The 17,644-nt window shown below is 43.2% G+C and overlaps 1 protein-coding gene across 1 annotated transcript in view; it reads left to right on the top strand.

Moving 5' to 3' along the window:
- Nucleotides 1-2,153: 2,153 nt before the first annotated feature.
- LOC133370363 (B-cell receptor CD22-like) overlaps nucleotides 2,154-17,644 on the top strand; it is a 44,816-nt gene continuing 29,325 nt past the window's right edge. Inside the window, exons 1-4 of the mRNA XM_061596574.1 lie at nucleotides 2,154-2,269; nucleotides 9,026-9,146; nucleotides 13,947-14,004; nucleotides 16,373-16,780. Of these exons, the coding sequence (XP_061452558.1) occupies nucleotides 9,138-9,146; nucleotides 13,947-14,004; nucleotides 16,373-16,780 (475 nt within the window). The 5' untranslated portion in view covers nucleotides 2,154-2,269; nucleotides 9,026-9,137. The remainder of the gene's footprint in view (nucleotides 2,270-9,025; nucleotides 9,147-13,946; nucleotides 14,005-16,372; nucleotides 16,781-17,644) is intronic.

Below are 17,644 nucleotides of genomic sequence, written 5' to 3' on the forward strand. Positions count from 1 at the left end.
ATGAGGGGTTCAGACCAGAGCTTGGAAAAGTTACTTTTTTGAACTACAACTCCCATCAGCCCCAACCAGCATGGCCATTGGATTGGGCTGATGGGAGCTGTAGTTCAAAAAAGTAACTTTTCCAAGCTCTGGTTCAGACACACACATACCTGACATGTTCAAAGAATGTGTGATGGGGTCTGTTGGGAGGGTTGCCTTGCCCTCTGCTGGTGATGCACATTTTGCACACATGAGGTAGAGCTCTACATGTGTCCTGATTTGGCCAAGATTTCCCCCTTTGTGGAGGACAGGGATGTTAGAAGGTATCATTTTCCATTCTGCCCTGTTTTGGTCCCACTGCAGTTCACCTTCCACCAAAAGCTACATTATTCACCTTGCAGTCAGCTGTGGTGAAACTATGTAATATGTATTTTACATAATCAATTATATAAGTGATGTTGTCCTTATGTTATTCCACTCATTTCAGTGCAATGTGCGTGGTACAATTGGTAAAGTGTAACTTCCCTATGGTGCACCATTCCTTGAACTCAAAACCTTACTTGGTTGAGTACAGGGGATGCATATACGTGTATAGACAAGGACACTTAAAAAAAAAGTTAAATCCCCTCTCGCAGCTATGGTCATGATCTAGCTTGGAGCTCCTGGGCGGGCTATTCATGGGAAAAAATAACATAAAATTGGCTCTTATTCCACAGTTGGACTCTAGATTACGCATATGGAACGGGAATAGGAAGTGTACATTGTATGAGAGTCTCCTTTAAAGTGGAAAAGTGGTTTATGAATTTAAATAAGAAAATAAGTGCTTATGACAGAGGGGACTCTGAAGAAATATCACATTTATAGAGTGCATTCCCCCTTAGTTCTCCTCTGTGGCTAAGATTTCTAGTTCACAGGTTGTAAACACACTAGTTGCCAGATCAAAGCATTTCTGTTAGCCATACCTGGAGGGGGAACAGGTTGACCTGCTGATCAGTTGCAAAATCTCTTTGAAGCTGAGTTTTTTTAAAAAAAAAATGCACTCAAGCAACTCCCACCAGGTTTTACAGTAAAAACAGGTAGGGTTTGATTAGCATCGTGTGTCCCCCTTTTCAGAAGAGAGAGGTGGAAACACACTGGAACTGGCAGAATAGTGGGTGTGTTTCTATCCTCAGGCTACTGCTTCTCTGCACCTATCTTCTGGAACCTCTGCCTCCTATGTCCTGAAGTCTCTGTCCTCAAAAGGTTCTTCTATCTCTTTGCTTTGAATCCCAGCCCAAGCAGACAACTTTCCCTTCCCTTACTGAAGCTGGACTGCAGATATTCTGAAAGCATTGTTGCCTAAGCAGTTGGAAAGTCCGCATAGTGCTCGGAGGCCTTTTGTAGATTGAATGAATCATACTGTGCTGTGACAGCATCTCGGACAAGCGATGATAGATGCCACACAGCTGAAAGCACAAAATAATAGATTGAGCTATGTAAAAAATACAGCTCAGTGTTTTGTATCTCAGACAGCCACTAGGCAGAGCTGTTGGTTTATATCAAACTGGCTAAGCAGAAGCATGCTGAAGGTCACATTGCTGTTATGCCTATGGCAGTGGATGGGCTTTCCCCTCGCTCATAGCAGCTGCCAATTTCCTTTGCTCGGCAGCATTGAGACAATGTCACCCAAACGACATATGGAAGACCCCTGTCTCAGCAGTGGTCGGTGGAGCAGCTGAGGCAAGGCAGCAATGCTCATCTGGCTTCTCAACGCTGAGGGTCATGTGGTGACTGAGGCATGGGGAGCTCAGTGCAGTGCATGCCTGGTGGCTAGAGTGTTAGATTGGCTCCATTGCTGTGCGCACACCACACTGGGCTTCCTGCGCTTCGTCCCTCCTCCTCTCCCTCTCAGTTAACCACAGTGACACTTGGCATTGGAAAGCCAGGTGGGCAATGGTGATCTTCCTTCGCCACATTTCCAAATCCAACTCTGGCTGAATCTCTCAGATGAAAGCAGAGATATGCTGAGATTTTGAATTATGTACATCACTAAAGTGGACCTTGGGCATGGGGTGTGTTTAGCGCAGTGGTGCCTTTCCACCCCCTGTGGCAGGAAATCATATGACTTCTCTTTCTCTGCTTGGCTAGTTATCACATGTGCTTTGATTATCTATCTGTCTATAGATAACCGATCTACATGGAGCCAGGACCAGAGGCTGTGAAGGAAAAATCAGCAGAAACAGCCACAATCTTATCTGTAGGGATGGGGGAGAAATTTGATTCAGACACAGCTATCCTTCAAAATCTGCAGGTATCTGAATTTTGTGATGCTGTTCTCCAACCAATGTATACAAAAATGTATACATTAGGGGGAAATGTGTATTAAAAAAGAATATATTAGTGAAAATAAGATACAGAATGTATTGTATTCTGAGAAATGGCTTGCAAATTGTGCACATTAGTTGAAACTGCATTTAAAAAGTGTGCTAGGAGGAATTAGCACTAAAATGCTAAAGATTTTCATGAAGAGCTTTTTTTAAAAAATCACAAATTGCTGCAGAAATGTGGAGAACTGAATTTAAGATTGGAAAAAATAAGAAACTGAGAGAACTGCGACATAGCTCCTTACACTCTTCAAATAGATAGCACTCTTCAAGTACATGAAAGGTTGTCACATAGAGACTTCCGGGAAGGGTGACTTCGCTTGTGCCTGCTTTTGAGACGGGCTCCCGCCGCAGAAGAAGCTTATTCAGATATAAATCAGTCAGAACATTTTTTTTTTGACTGATGAAATTTCTCCCGGGCAGGGAGAAACGTAGAGATCAACCTCAAAAGCCTGTTTTTGTTGGGAGGACTGGATTTCATTAATTTATGAGAAAAGGTCCAGCCAGCAATGCCGGACGGACTTCCGAACAAGCTCTATCTGATTAATGCGATACGTTTATCTTTTCTTCAAAGAGAAAACGGACTAACAGGCAAGCACCCTTCTTTCTATTATTTTTTTTACTTGGTTTAAATTGTTGCAGCAAAAAGAGATTTGTCAAATGAATCAGCTTTAAAGAACTTCTGGGTGAGCTATAACTCTTCTCTGTTATTCACAAAATTAACAGCTTATCTCTGTTTCTATTGCAAAAAGCTGTCCTGGAAGTGCATTCTAAAGATATAAACAGAAGAGGGATTTCTATTCCGAGGAACATTATATTGTCTGGGACTATTCTCTTTTTGGTCTATTTTATTTTGACGAATCTGCTTCTTCACAACGCCACTAACTGTTTTGATGCTGGGAACTAAATTTGTTTTGTATTCTTGAACATAGAGAGATAAGGCAGGCTGCTCTGTTTATACTGTGATGTCATCAAGCCTGGAATATTAACCCAATTGTTGCTGAAATAAGAAGTGGTTCTTCTTTATTTTTGTTTTGTTTTGTTTTTGTGGTTTTAAAAATGGCAATCAAGAAAGTGGCTGAGAATCTGGAAGTAATTATGTTTCAGAAAATAATGGATGAGATTGAGATAACGAAACAAATCCTGCGACAGGGCAGTAAGGAGCTGAAAATTGAACTGAGCAAAATGACGCAGGAGCTTAAAGAAATAGGGGATCCTGTGAGAGAGGAGAATGAGATCAGAGATGAGAAAAGAAAAAATAAAGGGAAGATACAAGCCCTGGAGATTGGAACAAATGTGGAATTGGAAAAAGATCTGGAGTTTATGGATATTAGAAATAAAATCTACTGTTTGGAATTTAACGTTATCTCTGAAGAAATTAATGAAGATATTAGAGATAAAGTTATCAATGGCTTGGATAATCTTCTGGACTGGAATGATGTGATGGAGCTTGATATAGAGAAAATCTATGGAATTAACTGCAGCCATGTGACAATGGAAAAACTCTCAAGAGATGAGCCAGTGCATTCTGTAAAAAAGAAGAACAGAGATATGACTTTACAACAATATTTCAGCAACTTATTCAGAATTGATGGCAAGAAAATATTTGGGATAGAGGAAATTCCCATCAGACTCTTATTATATGACTATGGCTATGACAGCAAGATTATTATGGAATACTGATAATGGAAGACTGGACACTGAAATTACTGGACTTAACAGGACTATTGAAGATGGAAGATGGAATTAATATGGATAATGGAATAATGGCTATTGAAATTATTGGACCTAACAGATTTTGATGAGATGGATTAATCGATATGTTTATTTGGACTATGGTTATGACAATAAGATTATTATTATTATTAACGAGATGGATTAATCGACATGTTTATTTGGAGAAAAATTGATAGATATATTTCTTAAAGAATTGAAACCTCTCTTTGACTTTTTGTGGAAAGAATAAAGTAATGTTTATGAGATTTGATGATTAATTAAGATAACTACTGGAGGAAAGTGATTTTATAATATAATTTAAGAGACAGGATTGTTATATATTGTAGACCTATAACTGATTTGATCTGTGACAAATGGGAAGTCAACATTTTATTTTTTTTGTTTAATCATTTTTGTTTTGTTTTGTTTTTTGTCTTTGAATGTTTTATGATTTTGTTTTGTATGTTTTATGAAAATTTGAATAAAAATTATTGTAAAAAAAAAAAAAAAAGAAAGGTTGTCACATAGAGGAGGGCCGGGATCTCTTCTCGATTGTCCCAGAGTGCAGGACATGGAATAATGGGCTCAAGTTGCAGGAAGCCAGATTTCGACTGGACATCAGGAAAAACTTCCTAACTGTTAGAACCAAACCACAATGGAACCAATTACCTAGAGAGGTAGTGGGCTCTCCGACACTGGAAGCGTTGAAGAGGCAGCTGGACAGCCATCTGTTGGGAATGCTTTGATTTGGATTCCTGCATTGAGCAGTGGGTTGGACTTGATGGCCTTATAGGCCCCTTCCAACTCAACTATTCTATGATTCTATGAATACTTGAAAGGTTGTCACACAGAGGATGGCCAGGATCTCTTCTTGATCATTCCAGAGTGCAGGACATTGAATGGGCTGAAGTTACAGGAAGTCAGATATTGGCTGAACCTCAGGAAAAACATCCTAACTGTTAGAGCAGTACAACAATGGCGCCAATGACCTAGGGAGGGGGTGGGCTCTCCAACAGTGGAGGCATTCAAGAGGCAGCTGGACAGCTATCTGTGAGGTATGCTTTAACCTGGATTCCTGCATTGAGCAGGGGGTGGACTTGATGGCCTTCTAGGTGGTGGCCCCTTCCAATTCTACTAGTCTATAATTCTAGTCACCTGTAATGAATCTCAGCTTGAAACGCGACCATATTACAATTTCTCATTGCAATGAGAGCCAATGTAGTTTTGTGATTAGAGTGTTGGACCTGGGAAACCAAGGTTTGAATCCCCACTTAGCCATGACGTTCATTGGGAGACCTTAGGTCAGTCACTGCCTTTCAGCCTAACCTACCTTATAGGGTTGTTTGTGGGTATTATTGAGGAGGGGAAGAACCATGTACATCACTTTGAACTCCTCCGAGAAAGGGTGGGATTAAATAAATGAAGTCCATTCCAGCGTTTAAGGACCTACTACTTCATCCTGGTGCATGTTTGGATCAGATCTGAATGTCCATGCATCAACTTATTTTCTCCAAAAGCTGTCCTGTCTCAGAGGTAATACTGCAGCAGCAGCATGGAACAAAGAAGATGCCCCACCTCTGGGATGGAGAACCACCCCTCCACCTCTCAGCATCAGTAAATGGAAATGGAGGAGGCCTTACCTCAGCATATCCTGGACTCCCTAGAGCCAACTTTTAACAGTCCCGAAGTCCAGTTGAACAGACCAAATCCATTCCTGCAGTCAAAAGCAAGCCAGTGTTCTTTGGAACACTGTTGGTGGTTGTGGGGTGGGTGGGAATTCACCATTGTCTGAAATGGGGGAAAGTTCTGCTCCTGCCTGAAAATTGCAATTTCAGAATTGCAGTTCACTACTTTTTTAATTAGAAGGAATGGTATCCATTTGCTTCATTTGGAAAAATTAAGACCTGCACTCTGCCCACATATCATGCCTTTTGCCAGCGTCAGGAGGTTTGGAGGGTGGTGACAAGGGAACGGGGCCTTTTCAGTTGTGGCACCCTGCTTATGGAACACTCTACCCGAGTGAGGTCCACCTGGCACCATCATTAACATCCTTTTGGCCCAAGTAAACACTGACCTCTTCTCCTGGGCATTTGATGGATCATGAAAATTTTGCTGTTCATTGGTTATAAGCTTTTGATGTTGCAGTGTTGCTGCTGTTTTGTTGGGTCTGTTTTATCAGTTATGGTATGACTTTTATGGTTAAGTATTGTTCTTTCTAATTTTATGTTATGCTTTATGCTCTTAAACATTTGTAAGTTGCTTGGAGACTTCTTCCATGGCAAGTGACTAATACAATGAATTAACAACAAATAATCCATGGGAAGGGGGGGACCCACATCCCCTAAGATGCTTAATGTATCTGTAGTCAACTAAATGCTTCCCACACACATTTATTTTTGCAATTCAAGAAAGGGTGGGATATAAATCAAATAATAAATAAAATAAAATAAATAAATATGAATATATTAATGAAAACAACATATAAAATGCATTACATTAGAAGAAATTGCTTGCAAAAATGTGTACATTCATCAAAACTGCATACAAAACATGAGTTTAGTAGGAGAAATTCTCATTTAAATGTTGGGGAAATTTTCATGAGGATTAAAAAAAATTGTATATTGCTGCAGAATTGTGGAAAACTGAATTTAAGATTGGACAAATGAGAAACTGAGAGAACTGAAATGGACAGATCTCCCCATCCCAACCCTTGAGCTGGAAAAGGTTCTTCACTCCTGTTGTAATCCAACCTTTGCAGTTGCTTGGCAATTCCATTATAAGCACTTACGGCTGATTCAACTAAGTCCTACTCAAAGTAGACCTATTGAACCTCAACTAGCATTAAATACCACTCTAGTCTCACCCTGTAGATTGCTGATCAAAGCATCTTTAAATCACACATGACACATTGACTTTGCTAACTAAACATGAAGCATGTTATCTAACTCCTTCCTCCTTCTTGGACTCCAGTGGGCCACATATACTATCTTGAATGCTCTATGCAAATAAAGTGGCTCAGAATAATGGAGGTTATTTTGCATAGAGGTTATTTTGCAATCTTGCAGAGGCTTCAGGTTCCTCCTAGCTTCCTGCTGGCTCTGGCAAGGAAGTTAGCCTCCCTTGCTCATTCTGAAACACTGTGGGCAATCCTACAGGAAGGGGTGGCCAGATGCAGAAGAGGGCAGGGTGGCACATGCTACAGCTGCCAAAACTCCCCTTTTCCGCACAGCTTTTAGAGGAGCAGGAGGCTTGTTTGCTTTTTCATCTGGTCATCCTAGCTCCAAGCATGCCTCAAGTGGAGATGGTGGAAACAGAAGTGAAACAGAAGTGGGAACGCCTCTCCCGATATGAACCTACCCGCACACTGCGCTCAACATCGAAGCCCCTCCTCCGGGTGCCTACTCAGAAAGAAGCCCGGAAGGTGACAACAAGAAAAAGGGCCTTCTCAGTGGTGGCCCCCGAACTATGGAATATTCTTCCTGATGAGATACGCCTGGCGCCAACATTATTATCTTTTCGGCGTCAGATAAAACCCTTCCTCTTCTCCCAGGCATTTTCAGCATTTTAGTAGTATTTAATATGCATTTTAGTGTGTGTTTAATTATGTTTTAATTCCTGATATTTTAACTTATTTTTAAACTGCTTAATATGAGGTTTTAATTGTATGTCAGATTTTTTTACCTGTTGTGAACTGCCCAGAGAGCTTCGGCTATGGGGTGGTATATAAATTGAATTAATAAATAAATAAAATAAATATAAATTCAAAGGGAAGACTTGTCCCCCCTCCCACCAAATATGCTTTTTCTCCCAGCCTGGACCACCTTTGGTATCAGAGCTCAATTGGAGGAAAAAGGGGAACTGAGGTGGCCGCATTTGTTTGCAGGTTAAGGATGGAGGGCTGGGGCAAAGGTTTAGTGCTTCCAGTCCTTGAACCCTTCTGGGTCTTAAATTGCACTCCACACCCTACTGTGGGCATAGTTGGGGTGGACAGACTTGGCTTTGAAGACATGGATCTGCCACTGTGGTCTATGTAACATGGGTGGGGAGTCTTAGGCCCAGGGGCTCAGTACAGCCCTCCCAGGCCTCCCTATCTAGCCCTCATTTGATCTCTTTTTGCCTGGCTGGAATGTGTCCCTGAACTCTTTTTTGTCTGGATGGAGGATGCAGAGGGGTGACTGAGTGGGTGCCTACTATACAAAAGCAAAATGTACATTTGTTGCTCTGGCCAATTTTGCCTCTAGCATGTGGCCCTTGGAAGGTTTCCCAGAGGGGACTGTGATCCCCTTAGCATGTCAAACTGCCCTCAGTGTGACAACAGACCAGTACAAATATTATATAGAGATAATATAGAGAAATATCTTGACTTTCAGAAGGTGCCACCTTATTGCTTTTTCTTATGGTCACTTATACAATCAAATAACTCTGAAACCCTCAATGGAGTCACCCCAGGGCCAGAACCTATGCAAAGAGAACAAAAGATTGATATGTGTTAATGTTGATGTTATGTTCTTGTTTCATATAAGATATGGGCATACGTGTAAGTCTCTTTCTCTACCACTTGCTTCTCTCTCTCTTTTTTTTTTCCTCTGGCACACCATTTCACTCCCTGTTTTGGCCAGCCCCTTTTCTCCCTCCCTTGTGGCCACCCACATGAAATTAGGCTGAGACCTGCAGGTGGCCCTTAGACCACAGGCTCCCCACTCCTTCAGTGAAACATTGGATGGATCTCTGCTGTCGTGGGTTCTTGTGGACCTGTCACACTCTCATACCATCAGCGATGTGGGTAGGCAGCATTTCTAACAAAAATACCTTGGCCTGAACTGCAGAGACTCAGCCAAGCTTGAACCAGCTGAACCACATGCGTTCAGATCCTCTGCTGCCTACTCAGTGTGGCCAGAAGGAAGTTACCATGACAGATGCAGGGCCTTAGTTCCTACTGGTTGTTTTTTATTTTTTTGTCATTACAGCTTGGGGGAGTTTCAGAAAACTCACTGGCAAGAGGCTGTGCTCAGCACTGAAAGAAAGATCTTCCCATAGATAAGCTGACCTCTGCTGACTTGCCTACATCTTCACTCTCAGATGGCACAGGTAGGAAAATGAATGGCAGATTCCTATTAAACTATTCTTATGCTTTGATTTCGTAGGGGGATTCTATGAACACAAGAGCATAGGAAGAGCCTGCTGGATCAGGCCAGTGGCCCATCTAGTCCAGCATCCTGTTCTCACAGTGGTCAACCAGATGCCCATATGACGCCTGCAAACAGGACCTGAGTGCGAGAGCACTCTCCCCTCCTGCGCTTTCAATAAACTGGTATGAACAATGCACTAGGCGACATGATGCTAGGGGTGTTCACATCTTACATTCAGCAAGTGTACAATATGTGTTGCTGTGTACATAAACAGGTGAGCTGTACACTTGTACATGTAAAATTCAATGAGTGTACCCTGTGGGTGGTCTTCAACTAATATTTACTCAGGAGCAGACTCATTGAAATTAATGGGCCCAACTTTGTCATGTTCATTCATTTCAATGGTCTACTCTGAGTAAAAATCACTTGACCGCTTACCTATGTGCACAATAGCTTTATTTTATTTATTTATTTGATTTATTATTTGATTTATATCTTGCCCTTCCTCTCAGCAGGAGCCCAGGGAGTTGAGCTGTACAAATCACTATGTGTACATTCTTTAGCGCAGTGGTTCCCAACCTGGGGGCCGGGACCCCCAGGAGGGCTGCGAAGTAATCCAGAGGGGGCCGTGAACAGTAAAGAAATGAATTATTTATTAATTTTTTAAAAAGCCTTCACTCCCTCGACACTGCTTTCCACTGCCGCTGCAGATGACACCTCCCCCTTGCTCCAAACGAGAGGGGAGGCCTTTTGCTGAAGCTCCAGAGCGTCTTTCAGGCGCACTAAGGGCAGGCATCTGCCTACAAAATACATGGCAGATGCCAAAGGAGGCTGAGGGTGGGACTACCAGGAAGAAGAGGGGATTATCACTGACTCCCTTCTCCTTGAACTGCCGCTATTGACAACACCCTTACTTAGAATGAGAAGAGAGGGTTTTTTGTGAAGCAAATAGAAGCAAGCCTGCAAAGAAAGGCTGCTTTCCCCCTTCCTTCCTGGCAGCCAGCCTGCCTCCCTGGGGGAAGGGGGTCACAAAAAATGCTCAGCTTATAAAGGGTGTCCCTTGGTCATAAAGGCTGGGAACCACTGCTTTAGCGCAAACACTTGTTCGTGTGTAGATACCGTTTGTACCTCTTTTCAGTGCAATATGTGAAGAAGCTTGATGGACCATGGTGGGCTTACTTGGCAGTGGGGGCAGGCAGCGACAGCACTGAGTGGCTGAGGACTGGTATCTTGATTTTCCACAATGCCCCAAAATGATGCTACATCAGGTCATTTACAATGGCAAATAGAACAGCCTGGTGCTGCTCAGATCATCTGTCTGGAAAAAGAAAATGTTCACGGGGCATCCCAGGGCAGGCATCTGCAGTGGGCCCTGTCAGGTTGCTGGGGCCCGGCCACTGCCCAAGAATGCCAGGTGCTGATGTTAGCTGTGTCCCATGCCACTTTGGGGCTGCCACCTTTTAGTGGTTCTGCTCCTGAGTCTTTGGGCCAAACTAGACATGACAGTGCCAGTTTTGCATGTCCAAAATGCCCCTATCATGTCCAAAGTAGAGACGGGTGTGTGAGGGTGTGTCTGCGTACACATCATACTTTTAAAGCATATTAATTTTGGGCATTATTTTCCCCAAAGAATCTTTGCAGCTGTAGTTTGTTAAGCATGTTGCGAACTGTAGCTCTGTGAAGGGTAAACTACAGTTTCCAGGATTCTTTGGGGAAAATAACGTGCTTTAAATGTATGGTGTGTCTGCAGCCTTTGTTTGATTTTAACATGGCTGTATTCTTCTCATTTGGGCCATTCAACAGCAAAGACAGTATGGTATAATGGTTAGAGTGTCTGAGGAGTCTAGGGCTGGGGAGACAGAGGCTTCAATCCCTGCTCAGCCATGATGCACTCCTGGATGACTTTGGGTCTAGACATCATATCTTGGCTTAACCTACCTCACCGGTTTGTTGTGAGGATATGATTAGGGGAGGGGAAACAAGCCATGGGTGCTACCTTGAGCTCCTTGGAGGAAAGGTTGGATATAAATACTGTGTATGTGCACTAGATCAGGGTTCTTCAACCTTGAGTCTCCAGATGTTGTTGGACTACAATAGCCATACTTCCTGACCGTTGTCTTAGTTGGCTGAGGTTGATGGGAGTTGTAGTCCATCAACATCTGGGAACCCAAGATCACAGACCTCAGCACTAGATCATAACAATACTACCCCTTGCAGCCTCTTCCACTCAAGTGCTTTTTTGCCCATCTCTGGTCACCTGGGAGCTCAGCTGATAAGAAAGGTGCTCTGGAAGAGCCAATGTGGAGAGATAAGATGAAGGTGGTGAAAGAGATTCTGCACTCCTCAACTGCATGGCTCTTTTGCTTTAAAAACCAGACTCCCCCTCCTTCTACAGCAGGGGTGGCTAACCTTTGGCCCTCCAGATGCTGTTGGACTCCCAGCTCCCATCAGCCCCAGCCAGCAAGGCCAATGGTCAGGGATGGGAGCTAGAGTACAGTAACGTCCAGAGAGCTAAAGGTTAGCCACCCTGGGCTATGGGTTTTTGGACAGTTCTGTGATTAAATATAGAACTAGAGGAGGCTGGTTAGCAGGGCAAGGTAGGGCAGAGCCCCACAGTATATTTACAGCTGCATTGTTTAAGTGTCTGCAGTATCTTTGGAAGGGAGGATGTTGGGGAGAAAATTTATTTATTTATTGCACTTGTATACCGCCCCATAGCCGAAGCTCTCTGGGCGGTTTACAGCAATCAAAAACATTAAAACAAATATGCAATTTAAAACACATATTTTAAAAACAATTTAAAACACATGCTAAAATGCCTGGGAGAAGAGGAAAGTCTTGACCTGGTGCCGAAAAGATAACAGTGTTGGCGCCAGGCACACCTCGTCAGAATGATCATTCCATAATTTGGGGGCCACCGCTGAGAAGGCCCTCTCTCTTGTTGCCACCCTCCGAGCTTCCCTTGGAGTAGGCACCCAGAGGAGGGCCTTTGATCTTGAATGTAGTTTACGGATGGGTTCGTATCAGGAGAGGCGTTCCATCAGGTATTGTCAGAACAAATTGGCCAGAACTAATTGGTCTGGTGACTCCCACGGCCGCCCCTCTGGTTTCAGTGATTACCAGCCTTTGCTGCTTGGAACTGCTGTTGTGTGCCACATCTAGCTTGGCATTTATTGCCAGTCCAACAGGCAAGAATTAGCTGGGGAAATGATCTCCAGTGCTGTGTCTCCATGCTAGGAGAAACTTCCATCTGCTAGGTTTCTATAAACTCCACGTTATGTCAGCTACATAGCTGTGCCTTTCAATGCAGGTGTGTGTACACAAATTATCACTAGGTACCCTCCCCAATCAGAATAGGAATCCCAGTGTAACCCACAAATATCCCTACATAAAATAGGAGACGTGGATGGGTTCAGTCTTTTCTGACAGTGTGATTCCCTTCCACAGTTGCAGTAAAAAAAAAAAAACACACCCACAAGGATTAAAATTAAATATCTATATATTGAAGAAAATTAGTTCTCATATATTATCAGAACAAATAAATAATAACAATCATAATACTCTTAACAGTCTGGCTGCTATTGCTTCATAGCAGCGAAGAAGCTACAATTTCTCTTTTCTTTTCCAACAATTAACAGGATATAAAGAAAAATAACCCCCAAATAGAACAATGAGTTCACAGTCCTTTCGCTTTGCTGCTAGTTCCTTGGGCAGGAGACAAAATCTTCTCTCGTTGCTGCTTGGCTCCTACAAACAATCAAAGCAGGCCTGTGAATAACACAGAGTTTGGTGGCATTCCCATCCCCTCTTTAACTGATATGATGATTCCCTCTTACAACGTGTGGCTCTGTTGACATATTATAAATGCTGTGTTGACCAGTTGTAAGCAAATATCGGAAAGGCTTCTGTCTTATATTTGAACACGTTGGAACTACTTGTTGGCAGCAGGAAAGACCCAAGCTCCAGAACTGATGTGACAATAAATTGTTGCATCATCTTAGCAAGTAAATTTCGATTCGTGGGTTGCCATTCCAAAAAGGGTGGGAGCTACTGATCTAAATGGATATCTAAATAAATAAAATATATAGGGCCTGCATGGGTATAGCCCTCTCAGTTCTGATAGTGGAAGGCAATCCTCCACTGAAAGGTGCAGCTATGTAGCTAACGCTTCTAGGGACAGGAGAGACACGTGATTCAGTTCACATGTAAAAGCAGACCTACCTTATTCACACCTTCTGAAACGATATGTGAACCAAAACACAGCCACACCTCTCCGAATTTTGTGATGCAATTCTCCAGCCAAGTGAGGTATACAAAAGTGTATATACTAGAAATGTGCATAAAAATGCATAAACGACCTAAAATAACATACAAACGTGCGTTATGAAAGGGCAAATTGCTTGGCAAAAAATGTGTCTATTAGGCACAATAGCATGCAAAAAATACGCTGATTAGCAGAATTGCTGCAGAAATGTAGAAAACTGAATTTAAGTTTGGAAAAAATGAGAAACTGAGAGAACTGGAATGGACATAGCCATCCATCCTTAAATGTAATTAAGTTCTTTCACCCTTATGTTAACGGCGTGGTAGGAGGGCTTAGCCTCAAGGGGTCTTTGATTTCAGTCCTCCTAGCAGACTCATCCTCTTCCCAGTCTCATAGAGAACCAGACTCTGGATGCAACATTCTTTCTATAGTCATGAAGAGACTGTATCTGCATAAATGTGAGATCACTTTAATGAATTTTCCCCCTTTTCCCAGGTTTGGCACTTGCATGGATCCACAATGAGGAGTTTCTTCTGTCTGATTTTCCTTCCAGGTAATGCAAGCACAACACAGGTTTGATTTGGGCCAGCAAAGTGAATTGGACCTTTACCCCTCCCTCTTTGGTCTTTAGGGAAAAATGGGGGGGAGAGGGTCAAGATCATAACAGATGCCTTATGTGGAAAAAGAAGAAGTGATCCCCTCTGATGCATTTAACTCCAGGATAATTCTGAGGGAGATCAGGGAAGGAAAGATCCATAGCTCAGTGGCAGAGCATCTGCCTTGAATGCAGAAGGTCCCAGCTCAGTCCTGGCAACTCCAGGTGGGACTGGGAATGTCCTGTCTAAAATCCTGGAGAGCCCTTGCAAGTCACTGTAGATCACAGGTAGTCAATGTCAGATGTGGAGGCTGAATGTGGCCGGCAGGCATCTCTATCTGGTCTTGGATGTGGGACTTTCCCCAGGCTACATCCCTCACTGGCCCTGCTTTGCACCCTGCTTGAGAGTTTTGCTTGGCTGTAATGTGTCCTTGGACTCTGAGAATGCCTCTTGCTTGCCTGGATGAGGCTGGAGAGGAGTATGTGAGTGTGTGCCAAATTAGACCGCAGTACAAAGGTAAGATTTACGTTCATTATCCCACCCATTTGGGCCTCTTGCCTTGCCCATCACTGACACCTGGCCCCTGAAAGGTTGCCCAAAGGGAACGTGGCCCTTCGGTTGAAAAAAGTTCCCCACCTCTCGTGTAAACATAACTGAACTAGATGAGCCAACAGTCTGACTCAGTGTAAGGCAATTCCTTATAATCGTATCAGTGAGACTTACTCCTAAGCAACTGTGTACAGTTGCCTCCTGCAACCTGGTGCCTTCCAGATGCCCTTGGACTCAAGCTCCCATCAACCCCAGTGAGCATGGCCAATGATCAGGAGTGATGGAAGTTGTAGTTCAGCAATATCTGGACAGTACAAGCTTTGAGAAAGGTTGTATTAGGATGTTAGATTCCCCCCACCCCGAACAGCAACCAATCCCTCCTTGTACTGTGCCATACTTGATTTTTCATCAGTTGGTGAGATCTCACCTTTCTGCCCAGTAAGGACCCTGTTATTCCAAGGGTTGTTGTTGCTGGTGGCTGGGAATTACTGCCCCCATATGGAGTTAGCAGGATACAGCCTCTTCTTTCCCTGGGAGAGAGATCTCCCTTCATTGATTTGGATAAGGGAAGGTGGATGGCTGGGAAAATCATCAGGAAGAACTGGGATGGTGGAGATGTCACCCCCTCAGCAAGGACCCTGTTACCCCACAGGCCTTTGGTAGTGGGGGGGGCAGAGATTTTTGGAGATACAGTGCTCTACACTGACTTGCATAGGGGAAAGCATAGATCCACACGGAAAATACAATTTTAGTCCCTCCCTCAAATCACTGTGATTATCCTGTGATTAAAAGCTAGACCTGTCCGTCAAAATGAAAGATCACTCCCCCTCTCCACCCTCCCCCTCTTGACCTCTGGGCATTTCCATACTCAGCTTGGGCCACATTCACACCACACTAACAGTCATGGCTTCTCTCAAAGAATTCTGGGAACTGTGGTTTCATTTCTCAGGGAAAAACACAAAACCAGGCTGTACATTTTTGAGAGAGCCCAAGCTGCAGAGCCTTCAGAAGTTTAGGAAGTCCCTGGTCTGCCTTGCAAGACACCTTGTTCACTGTGTGACCTGACTCAGAAATGTGAGAACCTTCTCTGAATCTCCCTCATAATTAAGGTTACACACAGAGCCAGTGCACACCATGATGATGATGATGATGATGACTGATGCACTCCCTACCTCTGATCACAGAAAGCTGGCATACCAGGTCTGACCTTAGCTCAGCATTGTCCACACTGAATAGCAGTGGCTGTCCAGGATTTCAGACAGGACATGCCAGAGACTGGATCTGAGACCTTTTCCATGCAAATCAGATTGATGCTCTCCCACTCAGCTGTGGCTCTTCCTCTATAGGAGACGTGCAATTTACACATAAATTGAGCAAGGAGAGATTTGGAGGTGATGGGCCAATTGAGGGCCAGTCGGGGGGGGCATAGGAGCATAGGAAGCTGCTTTCTACAGGGTCAGACCATTTGTCCATCTAGCTCAGTACTGTCTACACTGGTTGGCAGTGGCTCTCCAGAGTTTCAGACAGGAATCCCAGTCCTGGAAGTATCAGAGATTGAACTTGGGACACTTTGCATACAAAGCGTGTGCTCTGCCACTGAGCCATAACTCTTCTCCAAGAGGCTTCCCACTGAGAAGTGAGAAAGTAAAGTGGCAAACCTACTGGGATGAGTTTCCTCTGGATGAGAGAGCACTGAAGACGTCAGATCATTTGCATTGTCTTTCTGGATGGGCGGTGGAATCTGACCCAAATATCTCATGTGTTTCTCCAATTCAGGTATCCTGTGTTATAGCAAGGTGTTAAGCATTGAACCCAAGTCTCTGACTGCATGGGAAGGATCCTGCATAGTGATTCCATGCCAAGTCACAAGAACACATCAAGGCCTTAAGATTGATGACTTGGAACTGGTTTGGTATTTTAATCCTGTTTATGATCATGAACAGAAAGAGTATAACGGTATCGTGTTGTACCATGGGTCCATGTTCTCCACAGACAACCGAGCTCCAAGTAGTCCCCCCTTTCTGGGCCGAGCGAGGTTTGTTGGGAACGACAGAAACTGCAGTCTGAAGATCTCCGCACTCCAAAAAAGTGACAAAGGCACCTATGGAGCAAGACTTTACGGTTCAGTTGAAAATAGGCCTGTCCTACAGAAATGGTTTATGGAAGCTACTGTTAATATTGATGGTAAGATATTTTCAGAAAACTTTTATCCCCATCTCATGCCAAAGTGGTAAAATAGTCTGGATGTAAATGACTAATGGGAAGACATATAAATGCCCTGTAAACAAATCAATAATAACAATAAAAACAACAACCACAATATAATTTATATACTGCCTTCATTGCAAGTAGAAATACCAAGGCTTTCTACATCAGCTGCAGCTTCCAGACCAGCCATGAAGGAAGTCCCACATAGAGTGCATTACCATAGTTTAGGGATGGAAAGATCCGTCAATTTCGGTTGTCTCAGTTTCTCATCTTTCCAATCTTAAATTCAGTTCCCCACAATTGTGCAGCAATTTGCATTTAAAAAAAAAAAAAAATCCTCATGAACATTCTCCAGCATTTTAGTGCGACATTCTCCTAATGAACACATTTTATAGGCAGTTTTGACTATTGTACACATTTTTGCAGTTTCTCGTCCTATAATGCATTCATGTACGTTATTTTCATTTTGTATGTTATAATCATTTTAATGCCCATTTCCCCCTAATACATGCATTTTTGTAGACATTGGTTGGCAAACTGCATCATAAAATCTGAATAAGTGAGAATTTTGAAGGATGGCTGTGTTTTGGTTCTCATATTGTTTTGGAAAGTGTGGATTTTATAGATTTGGCTTTAAATGCAAAATGGTTTGAACTTCTTTCACATCCCTACAATAGTCTAAAGGTGAGGTCACTAATGCAAGTGTCACAGTGGCCAAATTATCCCTGTCCAGGAAAGGATGAAGGATGAGGCTGCTTAGATCTCACAGAGAAGGACAAATTAACTGATACAATACACAAAAAGTTGTGGAAGTGATCAGATTCCTACGACTGCTGAAAA

This window comes from Rhineura floridana, chromosome 15 (genome assembly GCF_030035675.1).
Source record: "Rhineura floridana isolate rRhiFlo1 chromosome 15, rRhiFlo1.hap2, whole genome shotgun sequence".
Lineage (NCBI taxonomy): Eukaryota > Metazoa > Chordata > Lepidosauria > Squamata > Rhineuridae > Rhineura > Rhineura floridana.